Source organism: Ovis aries, chromosome 5 (assembly GCF_016772045.2).
Source record: "Ovis aries strain OAR_USU_Benz2616 breed Rambouillet chromosome 5, ARS-UI_Ramb_v3.0, whole genome shotgun sequence".
Taxonomy (NCBI): Eukaryota; Metazoa; Chordata; class Mammalia; order Artiodactyla; family Bovidae; genus Ovis; species Ovis aries.
Window position 1 is genome coordinate 14,260,663 of NC_056058.1, and position 24,216 is coordinate 14,284,878.

Genomic DNA, 24,216 nt, shown 5'->3' on the forward strand with positions numbered 1-24,216 from the left:
CCTTGCTACTCCCAGTGCGGTCCTGGGGCTTGGCATCAGCATTTGAAACCAATTGGGTGTCATCTTGGGGGCTCTGAAGGGCCCCGGTACCATGGTCCTTTATGTCTCAGCAAAGAAGAGAATTCAGTGAGTGGCGACGTGATAGGTAAGAAATGATTGATTAGAACAAGACACTAGCAAGGCTTTACAAGCAGGTGGGTGAGAAATGCCACACCCTGAGAATTTAACTGGGCTACAGGTTTATAATCAAAGGAAAAGTGCGGAGGGGGAGAAGACCTCCTTTGTCTTTCTTGAGTAGACGTCATGCTTCTATCATCAGCTGCTTCTGGGTGGGCAGGGGAGCTTTCTTGTCCCCATGTGGTCCAACTAGGGCTGCAAATTATTCTTGTGTGCAGTGAGCTTGTCCCAGGAATCACTAACTTACTGAGCGTTCTGGGCAGGAGATGGGGCTCATGTCACCATTGTTTTATTGTTTTGGGTCATGTCCCGAGCTTCTGATACACGGTTATGTTGCTAAGCAAGCCTGGTTAGTTTTGTGGTTAAGCAAATCTGCTTTCTTGAGCAATCATTAATTTACAGGGATCTCCCATATCTTTCTACTTAAAATCCCCTAGCAGGATTAGCTATCTAATAACCTACTTTGTCTGTTTGCATACGTGCATGCTCAGTCGCTTTCGTTGTGTCTGACCCTTTGTGACCCTATGGATTGTAGCCCCGCCAGGCTCCAGAATCCTCCTGGGATACTCCAGGAAAGAATACTGGAGTGGGTTGCCATGCCCTCCTCCAAGGGATCTTCCCAGCCCCGGGATCAAACCCACCTCTCCTGCATTGCAGGTGGATTCTTCACGCACTGAGCCACCTGGGAAGCCCCTTTTCTCTGTCTCTATCACATCTTGAGAGCCTGTCGGAAATGCAGACGCTCAGGCCCACCCCAGACTAACCATCAGAGTCTGTATTTTAGTGAGGTCCCCAGGGGATTCCTGTGTGCACACTGGGGTGGCTGCCCCCGGCCCCCACTCCCCAGAGTTTCCAGTTCTGCAGATCTGGGCCCCAGCTGGGGATTTGCATCTCTAACAAGTTCCCAGGAACTGCTGGTACTCCGAAGGGGGAGGTGTCGGGGAGGGGGCTCATTTTGAGAACCCTGGCCCTTGCGGCTTGCTTCTCAAGGGGAAATGGGCAGGCTCTCTGCAGAATCATCTGGGCGCTTAAAATAGTTTGCGGTTAATTTCTGAACATGTGAGCCATGCCTGGACACACCTTCCTTGTTCGAAAAGGAGGATGATTACACTTGAGGTGAATTGCGCCCTGTGCCCACCACCCTTGGTTCCTGATCACTCCTTCCTCCCCTCCTCCCCCCCCCCCCCGCCCAAGGAAAGCCCTTCTGGACTTTTGGGGGGGAAATTTCTTCAAATTTTCACTTCCTGTCTCTCCCAGCCCCAAGACCTGAACAAGTGTGTTTTGAGAGGGAATCTCAGACGCTTTTGCTTGGGTCCCCTTCACGGCTTATGAGAAGGGTTTAAGGGCAGAGTGGGTGCAGCTTTTCCACAGACTGTTTGGAGGGGGATACAAGATGGGGAGGTGGGGGTGCGGTGGGGTGGGAGTGCCAGACTTGGTCGGGGGCAGCTTCAGTCATCCCAGCGAGAGATGAGGCTCAGCACATTGCCAAGGAGGTGCTGGGTGTCAACAGGAGAAACAAAACAACCCTGTGTAGCGCACAGATAATCAGGAAATGGCTATTGGGGTGGGGGTGTCGGGGGGGGGGGCTGGAGGGGAGGCAGCCCCGGGCAGCTGGGAGAGGGCTAGCTGGGGTGGCAGCCTGAACCAGGGGTGAGGAGGCAGTGGCGGTGCCTGGAGGATGGCGAGCCAGAGGCTCTGGGAAGCCGGATTTCAGAGGGAGCCTTGGGAATCACCTGCGGGCTGAGCAACCCGAGGTCCTCAGGGACCCTAGAGAGAGAGGCTTCCGGGCCCACTGGGGCAGGGCCAGATTGTAGGAGCGAGGGGCAGGAGGTCGGGGTGGCAGGACAAGCTCCATTAAGAAGCCCAGCAATGAAGGATGCCCTAGAGCAGTGGTCCCCAGCCTTCCCCTGTTTCGTGGAAGACAATTTTTCCATGAATGGGGGATGGGAGAGGGGAGTTTGGGGATGATTCAAGCACATTAAATTTACTGTTCACTTTATGATTATTACACCAGCTCCACCTCAGATTATCAGGCATTAGATCTCAGAAGTTGGGGACCCCTGCCCTAGGGAAATAGGACAGGGGGGAAGGAGATACAGTTGGTCTCCATAGGCTGCTTGGGAGCTGGGAGAGGAGAGCCCAGGGTCTTTTGCTCCCTGCAGATATGTCGGGACTCAGGACAAAGGGAGAAGGTTTGGGACAAGATGAGAAGGCTTGTGGGGCCAGGTACCTGTTAAGGGCAAGGGAAGGATGCAGGGAACGAACTAGCAGCCACAGTCCTGCAGGTTCCCATCACAGGGGCTCTGACTTCGGATGCTTGGGACTGAAGCCCCCAGATGGAGGGGAGTGGAGTGAGGACGATGAACCCAGCACCAGTCCTTGGTGAGGCAGGCAGGCAGCATCCTTCGTTTCAAGCCCCCTGAAGCAGGTGCCGAGAGCAAGTCACATGTCAATGTAATTCAACCGATATTTATTGAGCGCCTACTCTGTGCCAAGCTCTGGGGACACCGCTGAGAACAAAGGCCCCTGCTCACCTGAAACAGATCAGTAACTTACACAACCTGCTGAAAGGAGAAGAGGCTTTGGTGCAAAAGCACAGTGGGGTAGAAGGGATGGGGAGTCAGAGATGTCCTTCTAAATGAGAGGGCAGTGGGAGGAGCATGTGCAAAGGCCCTGTGGTGGGAGTTAGCCTAAATGTTGAAGGAGCAGTGAGGATGCTGGCGGAGGAGAACCTGGGGAGATACAGCCTGCAGGAGGGGTCCACACAATCAGAAAGAAGCCTGTGAGACTCTGGCTTTTTCCCTGAGCTGGAAGGAAACTTCTGGGGGTCTTAGGGCAGTGAAAAGGAAGACCTGGGTGAGCAAGGAGGGGCCTGCACCAAGGCTGAAGCCGGAGGGGGTAAGAAGGGGGGGGATTCTGAATGTGGCTTGACTGGGGCCTTGGCTCTTTCTCATGGGTTTGGGAGGGGGTTGGTGAGAGAAAGAGGTGGCGAGGGTGACCCCCTGTCAACCTGAGCAGCCTGGAGGCAGAAGCCTGAGTTCCCATGAGGAGAGGTTAGGTAGGCAGCTGTGCACTGGCTCAGGGTTCTGAGGAAGGGTTTGGGGGAAAGAAAAATCTCGGGGTGCTGCCAGGGAGAGTGAACAGCTGAGTGGGGGTTCTAGCCCATGTTTCACTCAAGGGGTCGGCTTTGTCCCCACCCTTTTCTGGGCCCCAGGGAACCCTCCACAGCCTCCAAACGTGTGGCTGGGGCTTAGTTTGGCCCTTGACTCTTAGGATTCTGCATGGTCCTGGGTGGCCCATTATGGGTCTCTCCTCTTTCTCAAGTGTGCCCGAGAATCACATGAGCATGTCTGGCTCTTCCTTTTCTAGACAAGAAACAGGGTGGGCAGGTGAGGTGCTTAACCAGGGGCAGCCTAAGATCCTGGTCTGCCTCCCTCCATGGCTCCCCAGAGATGTGCGGCTGACCTTGGTCAAATCTGGGGTTGGTGCTGCCCCGGCCTCCCAGACCCTGTGTGGGGGTGGGGCCAGCAGCTGAGGACCCAAACAGGCCTCCAGGCGACCTGCCCACCTCCCCCATGAGCTTCTCCAGCCTTCTGTGTACTGGGCCCTATTCTGGACTGAGAACTACGTTCACGGCAGTCCACTGCCTTGCCCTGCAATATGCCTGAGTGTCTAGGGGTGTACTCTGCTTCATCAGACCCGAGTCTTCATCTTCAGGTCCTGCCTAGTAAATGCTTCTTATAATGAAGTAGGAAAAAAAACAAAAACAAAAAAGGGGAACCATCCATGCCATTTCAGTTCCTGGTACTCAGGGGTGGCCCCAGGCACCATGTCCTACAACCCCCAGCACCCCTGCTGCACACCTGGAGACCAGAGCCAGCAAGGCCCCGAGGAGAGGGCATGAGGGGCCGTCATGGCCCCATCCTATTGATGCAGATCGGTGGCGGGGGTGCACTGGCGGCCTGAGCTGAGGTCTCTGTCCTCTGGGGCCAGGATATGGGTCTATATCAGGAGAGGGTGAGCTGGGGATGGAGGAGGCACACTGCGGTCTCAGGTGTTCCCTGCTGCTCCCTGGTAGGCTGGGCTGCCAGGCGCTGTGCCCCAAAGGGAAGGGGGCTTCTAGCCTCCAAACTGGAGGGCAGGGGATTCTCAGATTGGGAACTCCAAGCACTTGAGGGCAGGGCAGTGGTGATGGCCCGCTGGGCTGAGAGGCAAGGGATGGGCCCTTGGGGATGTTGCTGGGGACACGGGAATGAGTCTGCTGCTTCTGCTTGCTGGGGGTCCTCAGGGTCTTGCTGTGGATCGAGCTGTTCCCGTGCTCAAGGTGGAGGAGTGACGAAGAAGGGTGCAGCTGGAGGGTGGGCAAGGGCACCCAGGGCCGAGGTGGCAGGCCAACGCTCAGCACGTGGCCAGCCGGTCACACACCCAGCCGTGCAGGTCGCTGCCACAGAAGGCATCATTCCACTTCCCAGAGCCCAGCATCATCACGCAGTTCTCACCCTGGCCCCCGTCGTTGGGTTCCCCTGGCTGCCAGTTGCTGGAGCAGAAGGCTTCAGGTCAGAGGATGAGGAAGGAGGAAGGGTCCCCTGGGCCCTCCCCACCCCATCACTGGATCCCCATCACAATTCCCAGCAGCCTGGAGACACCACCCTCCCTCCTCCAAGTCGAGTCTGAATCCAAACCCTAACCATCTCCCTTGGGTTCCATCCACAATCTCCCCAAGGCACATACCCCCCAAAACCCTTCTCTCCCATCACAGAAAGGCTCCCCTCCAAGGGGCCCCTCCTCTACATTCCCCCCCTCTTTACCTATAGTCCAGGGGCTGATTGTCCATCCAGATAAACTCCCCCTCAATGTCCAGGTCCCGAAGGCCAATCCAGGAGCCCCTCCAGTTGGCGCGTTTGGTCAGGAAGTCCTGGGGAGGAGGACAGGGCTGGAGGGCTGGGGAGATGTGCCTGGATTCCCCCGCCCTCACCCCCAAGAGATCGGGGTGGGAATCTGCTGCCTCCCCTGCAGAACCCAGGCCCACCTGCTCCTCTGGGCTGTGGATGCTAACCAGCCGCCCATCCAGGTCTTCGCAGGCATACCGGGCCTGGATCCATTTCTTGGCGCCCTCCCCGAAGTAGTAGCACTTCTTCTGGAAATAGATCCATGCCTCGGGGCACGTGTCGCACACAGAGCCTGGGGTGGAGGAGAGGCTGAGGGGGGCAGCTGTGGTGGGCACCGTGGTGGTTGCTGTGGTGGGCACCATGGTGGTTGCTGTGGTGGTTGCTGTGGTAGTTGCTGTGGTGCTGGGCACCGTGGTGGATGCTGTAGTGGATGTTGTTGTCGTGGGTACCAAGGTGGATGCTGTGTTGGGTACCGTGGAGAGCGCAATGGCAGGTGCCGTGGGTACCACAGGCAGGGTGGGTGGCAGCATCTCTCCTGGGGTCTGGGCTGAAAAGCAGATCAACCCCAGGGCCTAACAGAAAGTCTCCTTCTTCCCTGGAGCTCCCATGTTGATGTACATGTGAGACCATCTCCACGGCAGGGGCACCTCAGCCACCACCATCATCAGCACACCCCCCTCACTGTCAGTAACATCGTGATCACCAGCACCCCCACCACAGGTACCCTCAATGGCCAGCAGCATCTCTCCACCACCAGCTCCACGGCCAGTGCCAAGCCAGCCACATCTTAGTGTCCAGTGCCAACAGCACGAGGAGGCCAACACCGCCAGTGTCACTTTCTCCGCTACCATCCCCACCGACAGTTGCCCCCCTGCAGTAGCCCTCGCCACCATCACGGCCACCACCCCCCAACCAGCACTCTTGGTGACTTTCTGGGAAATTGAGATGATTTTCTTCTAGTTGGTCAGGGGAGTCTGTGGTGGGGGTAGGGTAGGAGAAGATTGGAGGGCTGGGTCTTGACGATCTCCATCAGGGACCACCATGGTCTTTCTTCCCTTGCCCCAACCCCAAGGAAACTCTCAGCCACTCATCACCACCAGCACTGCCAGCTGGGAGGTTAAAACCACTCTTATCGGACTGACTCTCTGATTATTTAAATTAGATTTTCTTAGAGTGAAGTTATGGAGGGCTCCATAGCTTGGGTGGAATTTTTCTAAGGAGCCATGGGTCCACCGAACTCTGAGGAGCCCTGGGGAGACTTCTCACACATCCCACTGTAACTAGAAGTCAGCCCTCTGGGGGGAACAGCGTTAAAACAGAAGAGGGCATCTCTGGTCCTTCAGGATAACTTTGGGGGATGATGCTCTGGCTCTGGGTCACATGATCATGGAGAGACAGCCACCGAGCTGGGCTCAGAACCCAGGCCATGGGGCCAGATTTGGGGGGAAGGAGTCGGGTCAAAACGAATGAGATCCAGCTTCTGGTGTGGGGGGAAGGGCACGGCGGGGTTTCTTGCTGGGATTCCCACAGCCACCCCAGGCCCCAGGGGACAGACTCCTCCACACAGAGCAGAGATCCTTCCTCTTCTCTGACCCAGCTGGGGCTTCCCAGAGGGGTGAGGGGGTGGGTCTTCAGGCAGGAACCCCCAGGTTCCACCCCAGGTTCCAGGCACAGTGATTGAACCCTTTCTGCACCTTGCTGGGACCACCCCATGACCCTCAGGACTGCCAGCATCATCTCTCTCATTGTCACCCCTGGGAAGACCCCACGGTTCCCCTGGTCCGCACTACTGCGAGGTGACTCCCTCTTTTGCCCCCTGGCTGGGTCAGACAGTCCTCCCCGAGGGCTGTGGCTGAGGGCCTCCTACCCACTACCCTCCCCTGAGTGGAGATGGGCAGAGGTGAGATCAGTAAAGAGAACCCATTTTTGGTGAATGCTCAACATCTTTACCTGGAGGAGGAAAAAGCGTGGAAGCCCCCCATCCAGGTCAGTGGAGGGGAGCTGCTGGAATCAGAAAGGGTTTTCTCTAGTGTCCCCATGTCAGTCCAGGCACACACACGAGTACACACCCATCCACACTGTCACGCGCACACCTCTACTGCAGGCTGGAACAGGTCGCACCCAAGGTCTCGCGCATGCGCCAGCAAGCCCCCTCCCCACCCCCACCCCCCGCAGGGGCACATGCTCACCGTTGGACGCGCGTAGCTCGATCCACAACTTTCCCACCTCCTCTTGGAGTCTTCCCAGTGAATCCAAGGCCTGACGCATCTCATTCAAGCCTTGAGTGGTTGGGTCAGGGGTAGTGGGGTAGGAGTCAAAGTGTTTGTTCTTAATTTGCGGAGGGGCGGGCCACAGATCCAAGCATACCTCCTTGCCCCCTACCCCCCTGTTCCTCCCAAGCCACTCACCGCGGGACTTCAAGTCACTCAGGTCAGCTCGAAGACCATCCAGGTTCCAGGAGAGCTCAGACTCTGGTGGGGGTGGTGGCGGGAGCAGGGCTGGTGTCAGGGATGATGCCCCCAAGCTGCACAGCCCCGCCTTAGCTCTAGAACCCAAGGCTGCACCCCACCCCGCCCCCAGCTCTCACCCTGAGATTCCATTCTCTTCTGTTCAGTTTGGATTCGTTCCATGTCCTGCATCATCTGGGCAGCTGGTTGCAGAGGAGGGGGCTCAGTGGTAAGCAAATTCTCAGACTCACCCCCCAGTAGTCCCTTCCTGACACCTCCTTTCCCACTCTCCACCCCCTAATCCTGCCACCAGCGTAGTCTCTTCGCCTGAGTCTTTAGAGTCACTTGCCCATTTTGCAACTCATGGAGGGCTGGAGCCCTGTGTTCACATGTTCATCCATCCTCCTCAGACCCCAAGCTCAGCTCACTCACCCTGGGATTTCTGGGCCATCTGGTCACCCTTGTGTCTTTCCAAGTCTTTGGACACCTGAGAGACTGGGGCAGGGGGAGAGAAGACCTGTTGAGCTAGGAGTGCAGGCTGGCGAATCACCCCCCACCCCAGCCCAAGTGCACAGACCCCCAACACGTCATCTGGATAACTGCAGCTGTTGCTTAATTTAAAAGCAATTAAAAATTGTTCTTAATTCCAAGGACACGAGTACAAGCAGATCTGGTTTTATTTCTCTTGGCAGCTAACGCATGTTTTACAAGACAAAGGTCTGTGGCGACCCTGCTTTGATAAAGTCTGTGAGTGCCGTTTTCCCAGCTGCATTTGCTCCCTTCCTGTCTCAGTGTCACATTTTGGTAACTCTTGCAATTTTTCAAACTTTTTCATTCTGGCTGTCTCTGTTATGATGGTCTGTGGTCAGTGTCTTTGATGTCACTCTGATAATGGTTTTAGGGCACCAGGAACCACGCCCATATATGGTGAACTTAATTGATGAGTGCTGTGTGTGTTCTGACTGCTTCGCTGACCAGCGGTTCCCCCATCTCTGTCCCTCTTTGGGGGCCTCCCTATCCCCTGAGATACAACAATACTGAAATGAAGTCAGTGAATATCCCTACAGCAGCCTCCAAGTGTTCAAGTAAAAGGAAGAGTCACATGTCACTCACTTTAAGTTAAAAGCTAGGAATGATGAAGTTTAGTGAGGAAGGCACCTGGAAGCCTGAAACAGACCAAAAGCTAAGCCTTTTGTGCCAAACAGTTAGCTGAGTGGTGAATGCAAAGGAAATGTTCTCAGACGAAATTAAGAATGCTACTCCAATAAAGACACAAATGATATGGAAGTGAAACAGCCTCATAGCTGATACTTCTCAGTTTTGATACTTGATACTTTTTCAAGTTCTCGTGATCTGGAGAGAAGATCAAACCAGCCACAACATTTCATGAAGTCAAAGCCAAAGAAGGCTGAGCGCCATAGAATTGATGCTTTCGAACTCTGGTGCTGGAAAAGACTTGAGAGTTCCTTGGACTTCAGGGAAGTCAAACAGTCAATCCTAAAGTAAATCAACCCTAAATATTCATTGGAAGGACTGATGCTGAAGCTTCAGTACTTTGGCCACCTTATGCAAACAGCCGACGCATTGTAGAAGACCCTGATGCTGGAAAAGATTGAGGGCAGGAGGAGAAGGGGGCAGCAGAGGATGAGATGGTTGAGATGGCATCACCACCTCAATGGACTTGAATTTGACCAAAGTCTGGGAAATAGTGAAGAACAGGGAAGTCTGGTGTGCTGCAGTCCATGTGGTTGCAAAGAGTCGGACGTGACTTAGTGACTGAACAACAGCAAAGCTGCGTCTAGAGCAAGGCCCTGACGCTGTTCAGTTCTCGGACAGCCGAGAGAGGTGAGGAAGTGGCAGAAGTGTTCAGCCCACAGAAGTTGGTTCATGAGGTTTAAGGAAAGAGGCCGCCCCCATAACATGAAAGAGCAAGGGGAAGGTAGCCCGTGCTGGTGCGGAAGGTTTAGCTAGTTCTCCAGAAGATCTGGCTAATTCATGAAGGTGGCTACACTAAACAAGACATTTTTGTTGTAGATTAAATAGCCTTGTACTGGAAGAAGATGCCATCTTTCAGAGCTAGAAAGGAAAAGTCAATGCCTGGCATCAAAGCTTCAGAGGATGGAACTTCCCTGTGGTCCAGCAGTTAAGAATCAGCCTACCAATGCAGGGAACGTGAGTTCAATCCCTGGTCTGGGGGGATCCCACATGCCTCAGAGCAACAAAACCACTGCAACCACTGAGCTTGCATGCCTTAGAGCCTGAGCCCCACGACAAGAGAAGCCCCCATTCTCCACAAGTAGAGAAAGCCTGCATGTGGCAATGAAGACCCAGAGCAGTCAACAGATAAATTTTTTTTAAAGCATCCAAGGATAGGTTGACTCTCTTGTTAGGGGCTAGTGCAGCTGATGACTTTCAGTTGAAGCCAGTGCTCATTTAACATTCTGAAAATCCTGGGGCCGTTAAGAACTGTGCTAAATCTACTCATCTCATGGTCTATAAATGGAACAGCAAAGCCTGGATGACAGCACACCTGTTTACAACACGCTTTACTCGGTATTTTAAGCCCACTGTTGAGACCTACTGCTTAGAGAAGAAAGCTCCTTTCAGAATATGACTGCTCATTGGCAATGATCCGGTCACGTAAGAAATCTGATGGAAACAGACAAGGAGATTCATGTCGCTTTCATGCCCGCTAACCCAGCATCCACGCTGTGGCCCATAGATCAAGGAGGCATTTTGACTTTCAAGTCTTATTCTTTAAGAAATACATTTCGTAAGACTGGAGCTGCCAGGCTTCCCTGGTGGCCCAGACGGTTAAGAATCCTCCGCTTGCAGGAGACCTGGGTTTGATCCCTGAGGGTTGGGAATATCCCCTGGAGGAGGGCATGGTAACCCACTCCAGTATTCTTGCCTGGTCATCCCCATGGACAGAGGAGCCTGGCGGGCTATAGGCCAAGGGTTCACAAAGAGTTGGACATGACTGAGCGACTAAGCACGCCGAGTGGCCACAGACAGCAATTCCACTGATGGATCTGGGCAAAGTCCACTGAAAACCTGGAAAGGATTCGCCACTCCAAATGACATGAAGAACAAGTGTGATTCACAGGAAGAGGTCAAGCTACCAACGTTAATGGGAGTTTGGGAGGAGTTGATTCCAGCCCTCAAGAGGGTTTAAGACTTCAATGGAAGAAATCACTACAGATGCAATGGAAACAGCGAGAGAATTCTAATTAGAAGGCGAACCTGAAGACAGGCTTCCCTGGTGGGAAGAGTAAAGACGGTAAAGAGTCTGACTGCAATGCAGAAGAAGCACGAGACCCAGGTTCAATCCCTGGGCTGGGAAGATCCCCTGGAGAAGGGAATGGCAACCCATTCCAGTATTCTTACCTGGAGAATTTCATAGACAGAGGAGCTTGGCGGGCTTGCAAAGAGTCAGACATGACTGAGCGACTAACACTTTCACTGAAGATGGGACTAAATTGCTGCCATCTCAGAATAAAACCCTCCAACAGCAAAAAAGATTATGACTCGCTGAAGGCTCAGATGATCAGCAATTTTTTTAGCAAGAAGGTATTTTTACATTAAGGTATGTACACTGTTTTTAGACCTAATGTTATTACACATTTAACAGACCGCAGTATCATGTAATCATAACTTCTACATATACTGAGAAACCAAAATATTCCTGTGACTTCCTTTACTGTGACATTGGCTTTATTCTGGAACCAAACCCTTGATATGTCTGAGGTCTGCCCGTACTTAGGCAAGTGCAGGCAAGAGTCCAGTGAACCTATTTACCCTTCCTCCACCCAGAACAAAATGCAGAAGCAGCAGGCATTTCTCAAAAGCTCACTGGACTCGGTTCTGAGCTCTTCAAAAGTCTTTTTTTTTTTTTTTTTGGTTTTGTTTTTTCCCTGCCTTACTTAGCACTAACATGATGCCTGTTTTACAGGTGTGGAAGCTGAGGTACAGAGCAGGTAGGCATCAGTTCCATCAGGCACAGCTCAGAGCCTCTCCTCCAAGAGTCTCTGGGTTTTCATCCCCCACCCCACCTCCTCGGGTGAGCACAGACTGACCCTTAGATCCTGGGAGAGACCCTGGAGCCCAGACTTTGTCTCTCATCCCACACCAGTCAGTGGCAGAAGCAAGACAAGAGCCTGGTTTCTGCCCCGCTGCTGCCCCGCGCCTCCCCCCACAGCCCCTCCATACCGTTCTGGGCAGCGGTCTCCTCCAGCTGTTTTAGGTTTCGTGCACTTTCCCAGTCTGGAGCATGGGAGAAGGGGTGGATGAGGGAGAGGAGAGGAGAGAAAGGGTATATTTCGGGTGTTCCCATCCATCCACACCCCACTTGCCAGCTGGAGATGGAGGTTTGGGGTGGTAAGTGTCCCAAGGTGGGGGGATGAGGGAAATTGGGCTCCCCAGGGTCTGAGAGTGGAGGTCTGGGAGGGAACACGAGATGAGGGTCTCAGGGGTCAGGGGTGTCCTCACGCCACAAGAGAAGCAGAGTCAGCAGCCCAGCCCACAGCGCCGTCGTCACCAGCGCCAGCAGGGCCAGCTGCGTTCCCCTACAGCAGCACGGCCTCCGCCTTCTGGAAAATTTCGTGAATTCTGCCAGGAACAGGGGGAGCAACAGGGGGTGCAGGGTGAGGCTAGGCTCTGGCTCGGCTGGACTTCCCATCACCCAGAGTCCTAGGAGCTCATCCAGAGCCCACGATGGAGCAGAGGGTCTCCGTGGACCCCCAGCCTGCTCTGGACATTCACCCACACACTGCTTTCCTGTCCGTCAGCGATTGCCACCACCCCTCATCTTCGTCTGTCCCTGCATCTCTGAGTCTGTCCCTCTGCCAGTCCAGCCCAAAGACGCCTGCTCCTTCTGCCCACACTCCAGCAGCCAGCAAGCCTGACGTGGTGCCAGGTCACTGTCCAGAGAGATGGGTCTTGGGGCCAGGAGCTGAGATCCCCCCTCCTCCACAGACCCCCCTTCCCTTCTCCCTTGTATGGATTCAGTTACCCGTCTGACCCTAATGCTGGCTCCCCAGCACCATCTCAGGAAGACTGGGTCCTCCTTCCTGGGCCCCCCAGCCCTCACCCCGATGCCTATTCCCTAAACACCAGACACTGGGTCTCAGTTCTTCCCCAAATCCAAACTCTTCCCTCACCCCCTTGGGGCTCCCCCAGAACTCTACCTTGCTGCTCCATTGCAGGCCGGGGTCCCCTGCCCTCAGCCCGGCTCTGAGGAGTCATTGTGTTGGGTTCCACTTGTTCTGAGTCCCCTTCATATGGTTGTCAGTCTATCAGGCTCCCCCGTGCCCCAGCTGGAGCTGGGTTGTTTTTTTTTTTTTTCTGGTTTTGAGGGTGTTGAGTCAGGGAAGGGAGTGGCCTGAAGCTTCCTTTGTCTGCCTGGTTCTGTGCCAAGAACCCCAGTCAGGGCTCACCTCCCTTCCCTTGCTGGGCTTTTGCTAAAAAAATCACTCTTCATTCCAAATAGGGACCTTGGAGCCCCACTCCTCTCCTGGGTGGAAAATAGGAGGTCAGGGTTCTTGATTTGACCAGGGTCAGCTTCAGAGAGTTCTCTCACCTGAGTAGGAACTTTCCTCCATGGCACCGCTGCTTGGATTCTCCCAGTGATGGGGTGCTCACTGTCTGTCAAGGCAGCCCACTTGACGGGCACAGTGGTGGCAGTCCTGGCTGGGATCTGGGTTTTAACAGGGGGTGAGGGTTAGATGTCAGGCTCTAGTTACTCACACAGGCCAGCACCTGGGACTTGAGGAGTGCAGTGACCATTGGCTGGCTTTGTTTAGTCGATGACTGGAAATCAATGCTGCAGTTAACTGGGGGATGCAACTGGAGCGGAGGCTGAGCGGCCTGAAGCCAGAGGTGGGCAGCCAGGGCTCCATCACACGTGAGGCGCAGAGCAGGTATTCCATCAGTGTGCACCCGAGTCATCTTGGCAAGTGGCTTAACCTCAAAACCAATTTCCTCATCCACCACATGACAAAATTAAGGTACTCTACCCTGGAGAAGGCAACGGCACCCCACTCCAGTACTCTCGCCTGGAAAATCCCGTGGACGGAGGAGCCTGGTAGGCTGCAGTCCATGGGGTCGCGAAGAGTCGGACACAACTGAGCGACTTCACTTTCACTTTTCACTTTCATGCATTGGAGAAGGAAATGGCAACCCACTCCAGTGTTCTTGCCTGGAGAATCCCAGGGACGGGGGAGCCTGGTGGGCTGCCATCTATGGGGTCGCACAGAGTCGGACACGACTGAAGCGACTTAGCAGCAGCAACTCCATAGGGTGGTCTGCTCTAGGTGAATGTGTAAAGTGCTTTGGGACATAGCAAGCACCGAAAATACCATCAGCTATTGTTACTGTTGCTGCCAGTGCAACCTCAGCCCAGGACTCAATCTTTCTGAGCCTCAGTTTTCCCCTCTGTAAAATGGGGAAACCCATGAGCCAGGGTAAGACCAAATGAGATAACAGTGGACTTAAGGCTTGTGGCACAGCTGCACACAGTGGGTCTTTAGGTCTTAAATATCTATATCAAGTATCCATTCTGTGCCAGTTCCTGCTGGGAAATGCAGACTCTGTCATCCAGGCCTCAGCTTCTTTCTCTTCCGACACGCCCAAGGCATTTTTAAAAGCCTCTTGACTCTAAAGTACCTACTAGGTGCTGAAGAGCACGGGCTTTGCCATCAGAGAAGCCTGGGGTCCACTAGCTGCCCTGCCTTGCTGGGTGACGATGGGCAAGTTGCTTCCCCTCTCTGAGTCTCAGAGAAACGGAGAAGGGGACAGCCAGGCTGTCGCTCAAACTGGGTCTTTCGCCATCCTGGAGGAAGCCAAAGGGGTCACCGTCTTGTGGCCGGACATGCCCGAGCCCGTGCTGACCAGACCTGGGACCGAGTCCTGGCTTCTCCCTAGACAAATGACTCAGTTTGCCCATCTGTAAACGGGGCGAGTGGCAACACTGGCTATCCTGGAGGCAGCATTGGAGGTGCTGGTACACTGTTGGTGAACTAAGGGACTCAGAGGGGAAGGAATCTGCCCACATCACACTGCGGTGGGACTGGACCTAGAAACCAGGCTGAGTGACCGCAGAACCTATTGGCTCCACCCCTGGGAGACATGACCTCCTGGTGCGTGTGTGCTGCTGAGGGCTGGGGTGACAGGGTCCCATGCCAGCCCACCTCTCTAACACAAGCACTCCTTCCCCTGCTTACAGCCTTTATAGCTCCCCAGGGTCCGGCACGATCAGACCCTCATGCACCCACCGAGCCCATCTCTCTTGCTCAGTCATGCCAGTCGCCTGGGTTTCACTTCCCTGAGCCTGGCCCCTGCACACACCTGGCAATTCCATCCCCCCCTGCCCCCCTGCCCACCATCCGTTTCATAGGCAGTCCTCCTCCTGGTCATCCCTTGAGCCTCAGTCCAGAGGTCAGTTCTTCCAGGAAGCCTTTACACTTTCCACAACCATCACACACACACACACACACACACACACACACTCAGAGGCACGGACACACAATCACATGTGTTGCATACTCACATGAGTTTTGAGTGTGTCGCTGTCCTCCTGGTCAGTTGGGGCCAATGGGAGAGGCTGGCAGAAGCCACGGGCTGTGGCGAGGAGTTTAAACCCAGAGAGATACTTTCTTCTGAAACTAGATTCACCCACTGCTTGTATTTTCACAGACCTAATTATGGGCTCGCCACCCGGATAACCCCAGTCCACGCATGGGCTCCTCTGAAGCTCCCTGCCACCCAGGCAGGTCTCTGCTATGTTGAGCTCCATCTCTCAGGCGAACAAACTGAGTTCTGAGGCACCAAGTCACCTTCCCAAACTGCCAAAGGGGCTAAGTGATAGAGTCAGGATTTGCACCCCAAAATGACCAAATCATCATGCTGGGAAGAGGGAGAGAGACACAGAGAGATGGAGAGAGAGGGGGATGGAGAGAGAGAGGGAGAGAGAGACATGGAGAGAGAGAAAGAGAGACAAAGAGATGGAGAGATGGACAGAGAGGGAGGGAGGAGAGAGAAGAAAATAAGGAAGGAGGGAGGGAGGGAAGGATGAAAAAGAAACATATGAGATAATGTGATAACCTTCCGGTCAAATACTGAGAGTTTTGTTATATGGTTTATTTTAGTAGCAGCCCATGTTGGGCACAGTCCTCTGTGTCTTAGATGCATTAACAAATGTAACGTTCCTGACCAACCAGCTTATCAGGCAGACAGTTTTGTTACCAATGCTGTCTTACGGATGAAAGATGGAAAGCACAGAGAAGGTAAGTGGCTTTCCAAGGTCACACAGCTCACAAATGGCAGAGCCAGGATTTGAACCCAGGTGGGGTGGGTCCTGAGTCTGCAGCCTTCCCCACCATGCACCTAGCCTTGTACTGACAGGGAACTTCCTGACAGCTCATGCGTCCTGCTCTTTCTCCCTGAAACGTGTCTCCTGATCCTTAATCCAGGGCTTCTCAGTGGGGAAACGTCCTGTGCTGAACTCCTGGTTGGGCTGCCTTCCCGCCCCAGGCCTGATGCTCTGCTTCTCAGAAACCTGTGCCCACCATGTTCCACTTCCCAACCAGGACTAGGCCAGGCTGTCCACCAAGCAGGAAGGGGCTGGCTGGCGTGTCCCTGGACGGCGGACTGCAGGACAGCGAGCACTGCGCTTGCTCATGTCACAGGGTATCCCCGGCTTGGGGATGGGTAGCCTTCAGCACTTGTCTACTGAACGAATGACTCTGGTGGCCTGAGGCTGCTCATACTGGGCCCTCAGATGTCCCTTGCAACCTTGATCTGGGCTAACTGGGGGGGCCTGAACCCTTGGCATGGTTTGCCGAGTGACAGAGGAGAAACACTTTAAGTTGGGGAGAGAGTTATCAGCTGGGCATCAGAGAGAGGTCACAGGGAGCCACTGAGCGGCCAGAGATGGCAGGAAGCCTGGGGAGTGGGGACACTGGGGGATGTCCATGGGGGCCAGGAGGCAATGGGGACAGTGGTGGGGGCTGTCATCTGATCCAGGAACCAGAGGAAGTGGCCGGGGGCAGTGGCTATGTAGATGAAGAGACGCAGGTAGGTTTGAGGTGAGATGGTCTTGGTGATAGGAAAGAGATGGGGACGGGTGCTCAGAAGATGCTATGGAAAATGACCAGTCTTGGCAGGAGTGTCTGGGTGGACAGCCGGGCACTGAGGACACCGGAAGAGGAGGAGAAAGTTTGGGAACAAGTCCTGCTGGGCTGTGGCTAGGCCTCAGGACAGAGTCCTGGATACAGGCTGCGGGCCGGAGTAGAGGCTAGTGATGGAGTCTGGAGATTCCCAGCTTCTGACAGCTCTGCAGGTGGATGCACTCAGCCCCGATCTCTACTGGTGCCCACTGGTCCTCTGTATTCTAACTGGGGCTCGAGGGCTCACTGCGTTTCTGGGTCTCTGCCAAGACTCAATTTAGACAAGAGGATGTTTGAAGGGCACGCACTGCCCCCCCACCCGGAATCTGGGGGCGGGGGACCGTATCACAGACCGCCTGCTCCCTCTTCCCTTCGGCAGTGACAACCCACGTCTCTCACTGACGTTAGGGGATAAACAGGAAACCACGCGGATGTGGGCTGTGACCCAAAGGTGTCGGTTCTGCTTTCAGGGCCGGCATCCCTGCATCGCTGCCAGTCACTCCTGGATCTGGACTCTGTAGGAACTGGTCAGAGATTAGGCAATGACTGCAAACAATTCTCAGGCAGGATCCCAGCCACAACACGGACCCCCTGGACCCTGATTCGTCCCCCACGAGGCTCCCATCCCCAACACTAACCGGTCCACGGTGCGGCGCCCACGCAGACTCTCAGCACCAGGGACAGGGCCCGACACTCAAAGCAGCTGTGATGAAGGAAGGAACCTCGCGACCTTGACCCGGACTGTGTCCTGGCACTGCTCAGCGCTCACCCCACCTGTCCAGTTTTTCCCCGATGTTGCGAGGAGGGGCAAGGAAAGGGCGTGTGAGTGTGTGGTGGGGGAGGCAAGTAGGTGTGCCAACTTCAGGAGGACTTCCAGGCGAGGTGTCTTTAAAGCTGGGTTTCTCATTCTCTGCACTGGTTGACGTTGGACCCAGATGATTCCTCGTCGTCGGGGAGCGGTCTTGTGCATTACCGGGTATTTAGCAATGGCCCCGGTCTCTGCTCTGGTCCTCCCAGGTGGCTCGGTGTTAAAGAATCTGCCTGCTAATGCAGGAGACGCGGGTTTGATCCCTGGGTTGGGAAGATCCACTGGAGGAGGAAATGACAACCCATTCCAGTATTCTTGCCTGGGAAATCGCATGGACAGAGGAGCGTGCCGGGCTACAGTCCATGGGGTTGCAAAGAGTCGGATACGACTTAGACACTGAGCATGCGCACTGGCCTCCACTAGCCGCTTGCCTAGCACCTCCCCTCTCCCTTCCAAAAATGTCCAGGCAACTCCAGATGACCCCTGAGGGTCATCCACAGAGTCACCCACAGTTGAGGACTACTGCTTCGTAGCAGATTTCCAGTGGAGAAGTACTGGCTTCAGGCTTTTCTGTATTTCGCTCTGTCTCCCTCTCTCTCTCTGCATCGGCTGTGGACAGATGAACTCTGACCCCTTTCATTCATTCAACAATCACTGAGCACCTACTGTGTGCCACATTGCAGACAAGATTAAGTCCCAGCTCTCTTGAGAGAGGAAAACAAAGATTTTCGGTTTTAATTCTGTATATACAGTATACACAAGGATCATATTGCTTATATTACAGGTACAAATATATTTGACGCAAAATGTACCATTTAATCATTTTCAATGGCATTAAATACATTGTTGGGGTGCAACTATCCTCACCATCCATCCCAGAATGTTTTCACCTTTCCAAACTGAAATTCTGTCCCCCTTAGACACTAACTCCCCTCCCCCAGCCCCTGGCCCCCCACTCTACTTCCTGTCTCTGTAGATCTGACTACTCTAGGGACCTCCTAGCAGTGGAATCAATCAGTAATTTTCTTTTAGCCTCTGGCTCACTTCACTGAGTGGAAGGTCCCCAAGGTTCATCCCTGCTGCAGCACAAAAACAAAGTTTAAAATTCATCAATCCGCAGGACAATTTCAGGTGGTGGAGAGCAGGGTGGGGGCTACGCAGAGGAAGAGCTGGTTTAGACCTGAGGACTCAGGAACCTGGGGGGAGGGGGGCATCGGAGGAGACCACCCCTGGAGAAGCAGATCCTGCTGCTGGACTTTTGTCTAAGTGTTTCATGCTGCCAGTTGCTCCCCTGGGCTTTGCCGCCTCTAAGTCATGAGTGGATGCTCTCACAGTCAGGGGAAACCCACACCATCCATTCCCAGAGGCCCCAGGTCCCAGAGAGGGGCCAGGGGCCCTGCAGCCTCCCCTGACCTTGGCCCTGTGACTTACACACAGACCCCATAGGTCTCAGTTTTCCCTATGGAGGAGAGCACTGGACTCCTGGGAGCCCTGGAGCACCAATCAGCTCCTCCCTGGCAGGACCACAGGTTTCGTCATAGCCTCTTGAAGGCCCCCAGCGCTGTGCGGAAGTAGGAATTCTGAAGAACTGGGGTGGGTCCAGAGTGACTCACTGGGGTGAGGGATGTGGGGTTTAGGGGCCCCAACAATGTGGACACACAGAGGCATGAAGTGTTGCAACATCACTTGCAGAGTCGCACAGGCACACCACAGACCAACAGCCACTAGGCAAATGAACCACAAACACCCACACAACACACACACACAGACCCAACACAAACACAAAACAGACAGCCACTAGGCAAATGAACCACAAACACCCACACAACACACACACACACAGACCCAACACAAACACAAAACAGACAGTCACTACCCAAATGAACCACAAACACCCACACAACACACACATACACAAACCCAACACAAACACAAAACAGACAGCCACAAACATCCACACAACACACACACACACATACCCAACACAAACACAAAACAGACAGTCACTACCCAAATGAACCACAAACACCCACACAACACACACAAACACAGACCCAACACAAACACAAAACAGACAGCCACTACCCAAATGAACCACAAACACCCACACAACACACACACACACACAGACCCAACACAAACACAAAACAGACAGCCACTACCCAAATGAACCACAAACACCCACAACACACACACACAGACCCAACACAAACACAAAACAGACAGCCACTAGGCAAATGAACCACAAACACCTACACAACACACACACACAGGCCCAACACAAACACAAAACAGACAACCACAAACATCCACACAACACACACACACACACATACCCAACACAAACACAAGACCGTCACTACACTAATGAACCACAAACACCTACACAACACACACACACACACAGACCCAACACAGACACAAAACAGTCACTACCCAAATGAACCAAACACACTCACACAACACACACATATAAGACACAACATGGAAACAAAACACAAATACAAAGACTCACACACACTGACAAAAGGCACAATCCAATCACAGACACCTACACAACACAAAACCACACATGTACCACAGACACACAGACACAGCCTAGAGGCATCTACACAACACACACACAAAGATACAGACCACAGGACACCACCAAACCACACACACACACAGCACACACACATAGATGCAGTCAGATGCAAATACACAGAAATGCATAGAGGTACACACAACACACACACCCCCAGTGTAAATGCACAGAAAGAGACACCCACATTGTGTGCCGCACAGTGGAACTACAGATACGAGATAAACATCCAGTGAGCACACAGAGACACACACATGTTATCACACACACATAAACACAAGCACACATATAAATGCACTGAAACACACACAAACAAGACACCCAGACAGAGACACACAGCACAGATATGCACCACACACACACAGGTACACAGTCTCTCTCACACACGCGCGCGCGTGCGCGTGCGCCCTCTGCTGGGCTTCTGCAGAACTGTTTCAATAGAGGGTGTGATGGACAGAAGCAGGCCCCTTCAGCAGCAGCCCTTCTGCTAGTCTCAGCCCTCCTCCCCGCTGCAGGGCTCAGTTTAACCTCAGGACCTCTCCCTCCAGCTCTGTACCACCATCTGGCTTAAATCACTCCCCATCCTTTCTACTTCCACTATCTCTCTGTTTAGCCGTGTGCATCTCTTGTGACATTTGTTCATGCGATGAAAACACTCATGAACAATCTAAGAAAGAAGTGGAAAATTTGATTAGAGCCAACCTGAGGATGATAACCCAGGAGACAGTCTCTCATCTCTGAGGGCTGTTCGAAAGAAATAAAGGGGGACGATGGTATAGATGTGATTTTGGAGAAGAGGGGTTCATACAATTGAGCATCCATCTTTTAAACATTTTTAAAATTTTTACTTTTGGCCATGCCATGTGGTATGTGGCATCTTAGTTCCCAACCAGGGATCAAACTTGCAACCCCTGCATGAGAAGCCTGGAATCTTAACTACTGGACCACCAGGGAAGTCCTTCACCTTTAAAAAAAAGTTGTTGCTCTTTTCCGGTTATCGCGGCGTAGGGAACTATGAGCAGCAAAGTCTCCCGCGACACCCTCTACGAGGCGGTGCGGGAAGTCCTGCACGGGAACCAGCGCAAGCGCAGAAAGTTTTTGGAGACGGTGGAGCTTCAGATCAGCCTGAAGAACTATGACCCTCAGAAGGACAAACGTTTCTCGGGCACCGTCAGGCTTAAGTCCACTCCCCGCCCCAAGTTCTCCGTGTGTGTTTTGGGGGACCAGCAGCATTGTGATGAGGCCAAGGCTGTGGCTATCCCCCACATGGACATCGAGGCACTGAAAAAACTCAACAAGAATAAGAAACTGGTCAAGAAGCTGGCCAAGAAATATGATGCCTTTTTGGCTTCAGAGTCTCTGATCAAGCAGATCCCCCGAATCCTGGGCCCAGGCCTGAACAAGGCTGGCAAGTTCCCTTCCTTGCTGACCCACAATGAGAACATGGTGGCCAAAGTTGATGAAGTGAAGTCCACGATCAAGTTCCAGATGAAGAAGGTGCTGTGTCTGGCAGTGGCTGTTGGCCACGTGAAGATGACAGATGATGAGCTTGTGTACAACATCCACTTAGCTGTCAACTTCCTGGTATCATTGCTCAAGAAAAATTGGCAGAACGTTAGGGCCTTGTACATTAAGAGCACCATGGGCAAGCCCCAGCGTCTGTACTAAGGCACAGCTTAATAAACCATACTAAACCATCAAAAAAAATAAATAAATAAATAAATAAATAAAAATTAAAAAAATAAAAAAAAGTTGTTGACTGACAATGTTGTGTTGATTTCTGCTGTACAGCACAACGACTCAGTTATACATATTTTTTTTCCTATTTCATATTTGAGCACTCATCTTGATAGAAGGTTGCTGCTATTCACAAGAAACAGATATCTTCCTTCATGGTTTTAGTGCTTCCTTGAGGTTGGGCAAATACAAGGAACTGTCTAACTATCTGAAGGCCAGTTCTCTCCATTTTCCTAGAGCACAAAGTGCCTCATTCTGATTTTCACTCTGGGTTTCTTGCTATAGGTCAGCGACTGCAGTGGCTAATGACTTGATTCTTGAGGAATCAAGAATGTGCAACATTCTTTGTTTTACAACCCCCTCCCTTTTGGTCTTAATTTTGACTGAGTTTGGGAGGTATTTTGTGACCAGTTTGTCCCATGGCGCTAGAAATGTTCATCCCGGGGTCTCCAGGAAGATCCCCTGGAGGAGTGCATGGCAACCCACTCCAGCATTCTTGCCTGGACAATCCCCACAGACAGAGGAGCCTGGTGGCCTACAGTCCATGGGGTTGCAAAGAGTCAGATACAGCTGAAGCAACTAAGCACACACACACAGATCAGGCAAGGATTTCATGATAGAGCCACTCAATGTGCTATTAGTGGACTGTTAACAGTGGCCGAAAGGGACTTCCCTAGTGGTCCAGTGGTTAAGACTCCACTTGGCAATACAGGGGACACGGGTTCAATCCCTGGTCTGGGAACTAAGATCTCACATGCCATGGGGCAACTAAGCCTGCTCACCGCAACTACTGAGCCCGCATGACACAACAATAAATTTTAAAAGAGTGAAAAATACTTTTCTTTACTTTTGGCTGTGTTGGGTCTTTGTTGCTGCATGGACTTGTCTCTAGTTGCAAACATTGGGGGCTACTCTGTCACTGCAGTGCACAAGCCTCTCAACGTGGTGGCTTCTCTTGTGGAGTGTGGGTGTGTAGGTTTCACTAGTTGTGACACAAAGACTCAGTAGTTGTGGCTCCTGGGCCCTAGAGCACAGGTTCAATAGTTGTGGCGCACAGGCTTAGCTGCTCTGCGGCATGTGGGATCTTCCCAGATGAGGGATTGAACCTGTGTCTCCTGCATTGGCAAATGGATTCTTTACCACTGAGCCACCAAGGAAACGCCTTAAAGATATTTTTAAAAAGACCGAACAAGCAACAGCCAAAAGCTCCTGCACCACCTGTCTTACTAGCCTGTTATCGTCCAGGAAATTGTTCCCTCTTGTTGCTTCTTCCCCTAGCTAGAGTTACACTATTACAGTCATTGATCTTATAGGACTGCGCATTTAATCAAGTCTTTCAAGGCATCTAATCATGTTTAAATTTACCTGAGGCTTGATCACACATTTGGTGATGCAATAAACAATTATCTGGTCAAACAGGGAGAGCACAAGTTGTGTAGCTAGTGGCATTAATAAGGTCATAAGTCAGTCAGTTCAGTTCAGTTCAGTTCAGTCGCTCAGTTGTGTCTAACTCTTTGCGACCCCATGAACCACAACACGCCAGGCCTCCCTGTCCATCACCAACTCCCAGAGTCCACCCAAACCCATGTCCATTGAGTCGATGATGCCATCCAGCCATCTCATCCTCTGTCGTCCCCTTCTCCTCCTGCCCTCAATCTTTCCTAGCATCAGGGTCTTTTCAAATGAGTCAGCTCTTCACATCAGGTGGCCAAAGTATTGGACTTTCAGTTTCAACATCAGTCCTTCCAGTGAACACCCAGGACTGATCTCCTTTAGGATGGACTGGTTGGATCTCCCATAAGTAAGTATTTAAGCGAAACACTTAGGTATTATTTATCCGTTAGGTACGTTAACCATGTAATGGATACATAATCCATGTAATGGATAAAGTAGTATCCATTAGGTAGAGCCCAGGTTTACCCCAGGTCATCTGACCAGTCTGTTCTGCATCCATCTCTGCCTTGAAGCAAAATGATTTATTTGGCATTGTACATAAAGTCCACTGGAGGTGTCTGTGCCTACAGGGCGAGAGGTCATCGTGACCCCTTTCAGACTGTGGAAGGGATGTCGCCGTCTAAGGACTTACGGGGCCTGGTGCAGGAAGAGAAAACTGATCTTTATGGTGAAGCAGGTTATCTCTATCTTTGCAGGGGTCTGGTTCACACATAACACAGGTGTCCAGTGCACGCAAGAGAGTGAGGGAGGAGGCCAAAGGGCAGAGGAAAAGTTTTATGTCTGAATTCGTCTTGTTTTGCCCTAAAATGTGAATTTTTATTTCATTGCTGTCATGCACTCATTCATTCCCTCATTCATTCACTCAGTAAGACGCCGGACACCATAATGGGGCCCTTAGGACTGATGTCATGAACCAACTGGACAAACGTCTATGCCCTTGAAGCTGACGTTCTAG

The 24,216-nt window shown here is 52.7% G+C and overlaps 2 protein-coding genes across 4 annotated transcripts; one reads left to right on the top strand and one right to left on the bottom strand.

Annotated features, from left to right (window-relative positions):
• Positions 1-2,630: 2,630 nt before the first annotated feature.
• Positions 2,631-15,203, bottom strand: FCER2 (Fc epsilon receptor II). Of its 3 annotated transcripts, none has more exons than XM_042250016.2 (11): positions 15,060-15,203; positions 13,092-13,208; positions 12,002-12,121; positions 11,723-11,776; positions 7,946-8,008; positions 7,654-7,716; positions 7,475-7,537; positions 7,256-7,345; positions 5,207-5,358; positions 4,986-5,092; positions 2,631-4,714 (listed from the first exon to the last, which is right to left on the bottom strand). In XM_042250016.2, the coding sequence occupies exons 2-11, from the start codon at positions 13,111-13,113 to the stop codon at positions 4,576-4,578; spliced, it is 873 nt and encodes a 290-aa protein (XP_042105950.1). In that variant the 5' UTR covers positions 13,114-13,208; positions 15,060-15,203; the 3' UTR covers positions 2,631-4,575. The 3 variants fall into 3 exon arrangements, with proteins under 3 accessions (XP_042105950.1, XP_042105949.1, XP_012033354.2); XM_042250015.2 differs by having other exon boundaries at positions 5,207-5,613; XM_012177964.5 differs by lacking the exons at positions 13,092-13,208; positions 15,060-15,203 and adding an exon at positions 12,700-12,794.
• Positions 15,204-21,051: 5,848 nt separating this feature from the next.
• LOC114114996 (large ribosomal subunit protein uL1-like) lies at positions 21,052-21,820 on the top strand. Its single transcript, XM_042250018.2, has one exon. The coding sequence runs from the start codon at positions 21,084-21,086 to the stop codon at positions 21,735-21,737; it is 654 nt and encodes a 217-aa protein (XP_042105952.1). The 5' UTR covers positions 21,052-21,083; the 3' UTR covers positions 21,738-21,820.
• The last annotated feature ends 2,396 nt before the right edge of the window (positions 21,821-24,216 follow it).

Excerpts from the sequence above, each read along its gene's own strand:
- FCER2 (XM_042250015.2), bottom strand. The coding sequence starts at position 13,113 with ATGGAGGAAAGTTCCTACTCAG. Across the intron at positions 12,122-13,091 it reads GGAGGAAAGTTCCTACTCAG|AATTCACGAAATTTTCCAGA; the intron begins GTGAGAGAACTC and ends TGTTCCTGGCAG. Across the intron at positions 4,715-4,985 it reads AATCAGCCCCTGGACTATAG|CAACTGGCAGCCAGGGGAAC; the intron begins GTAAAGAGGGGG and ends CTTCTGCTCCAG.
- LOC114114996 (XM_042250018.2), top strand. The coding sequence starts at position 21,084 with ATGAGCAGCAAAGTCTCCCGCGACACCCTCTACGAGGCGGTGCGGGAA.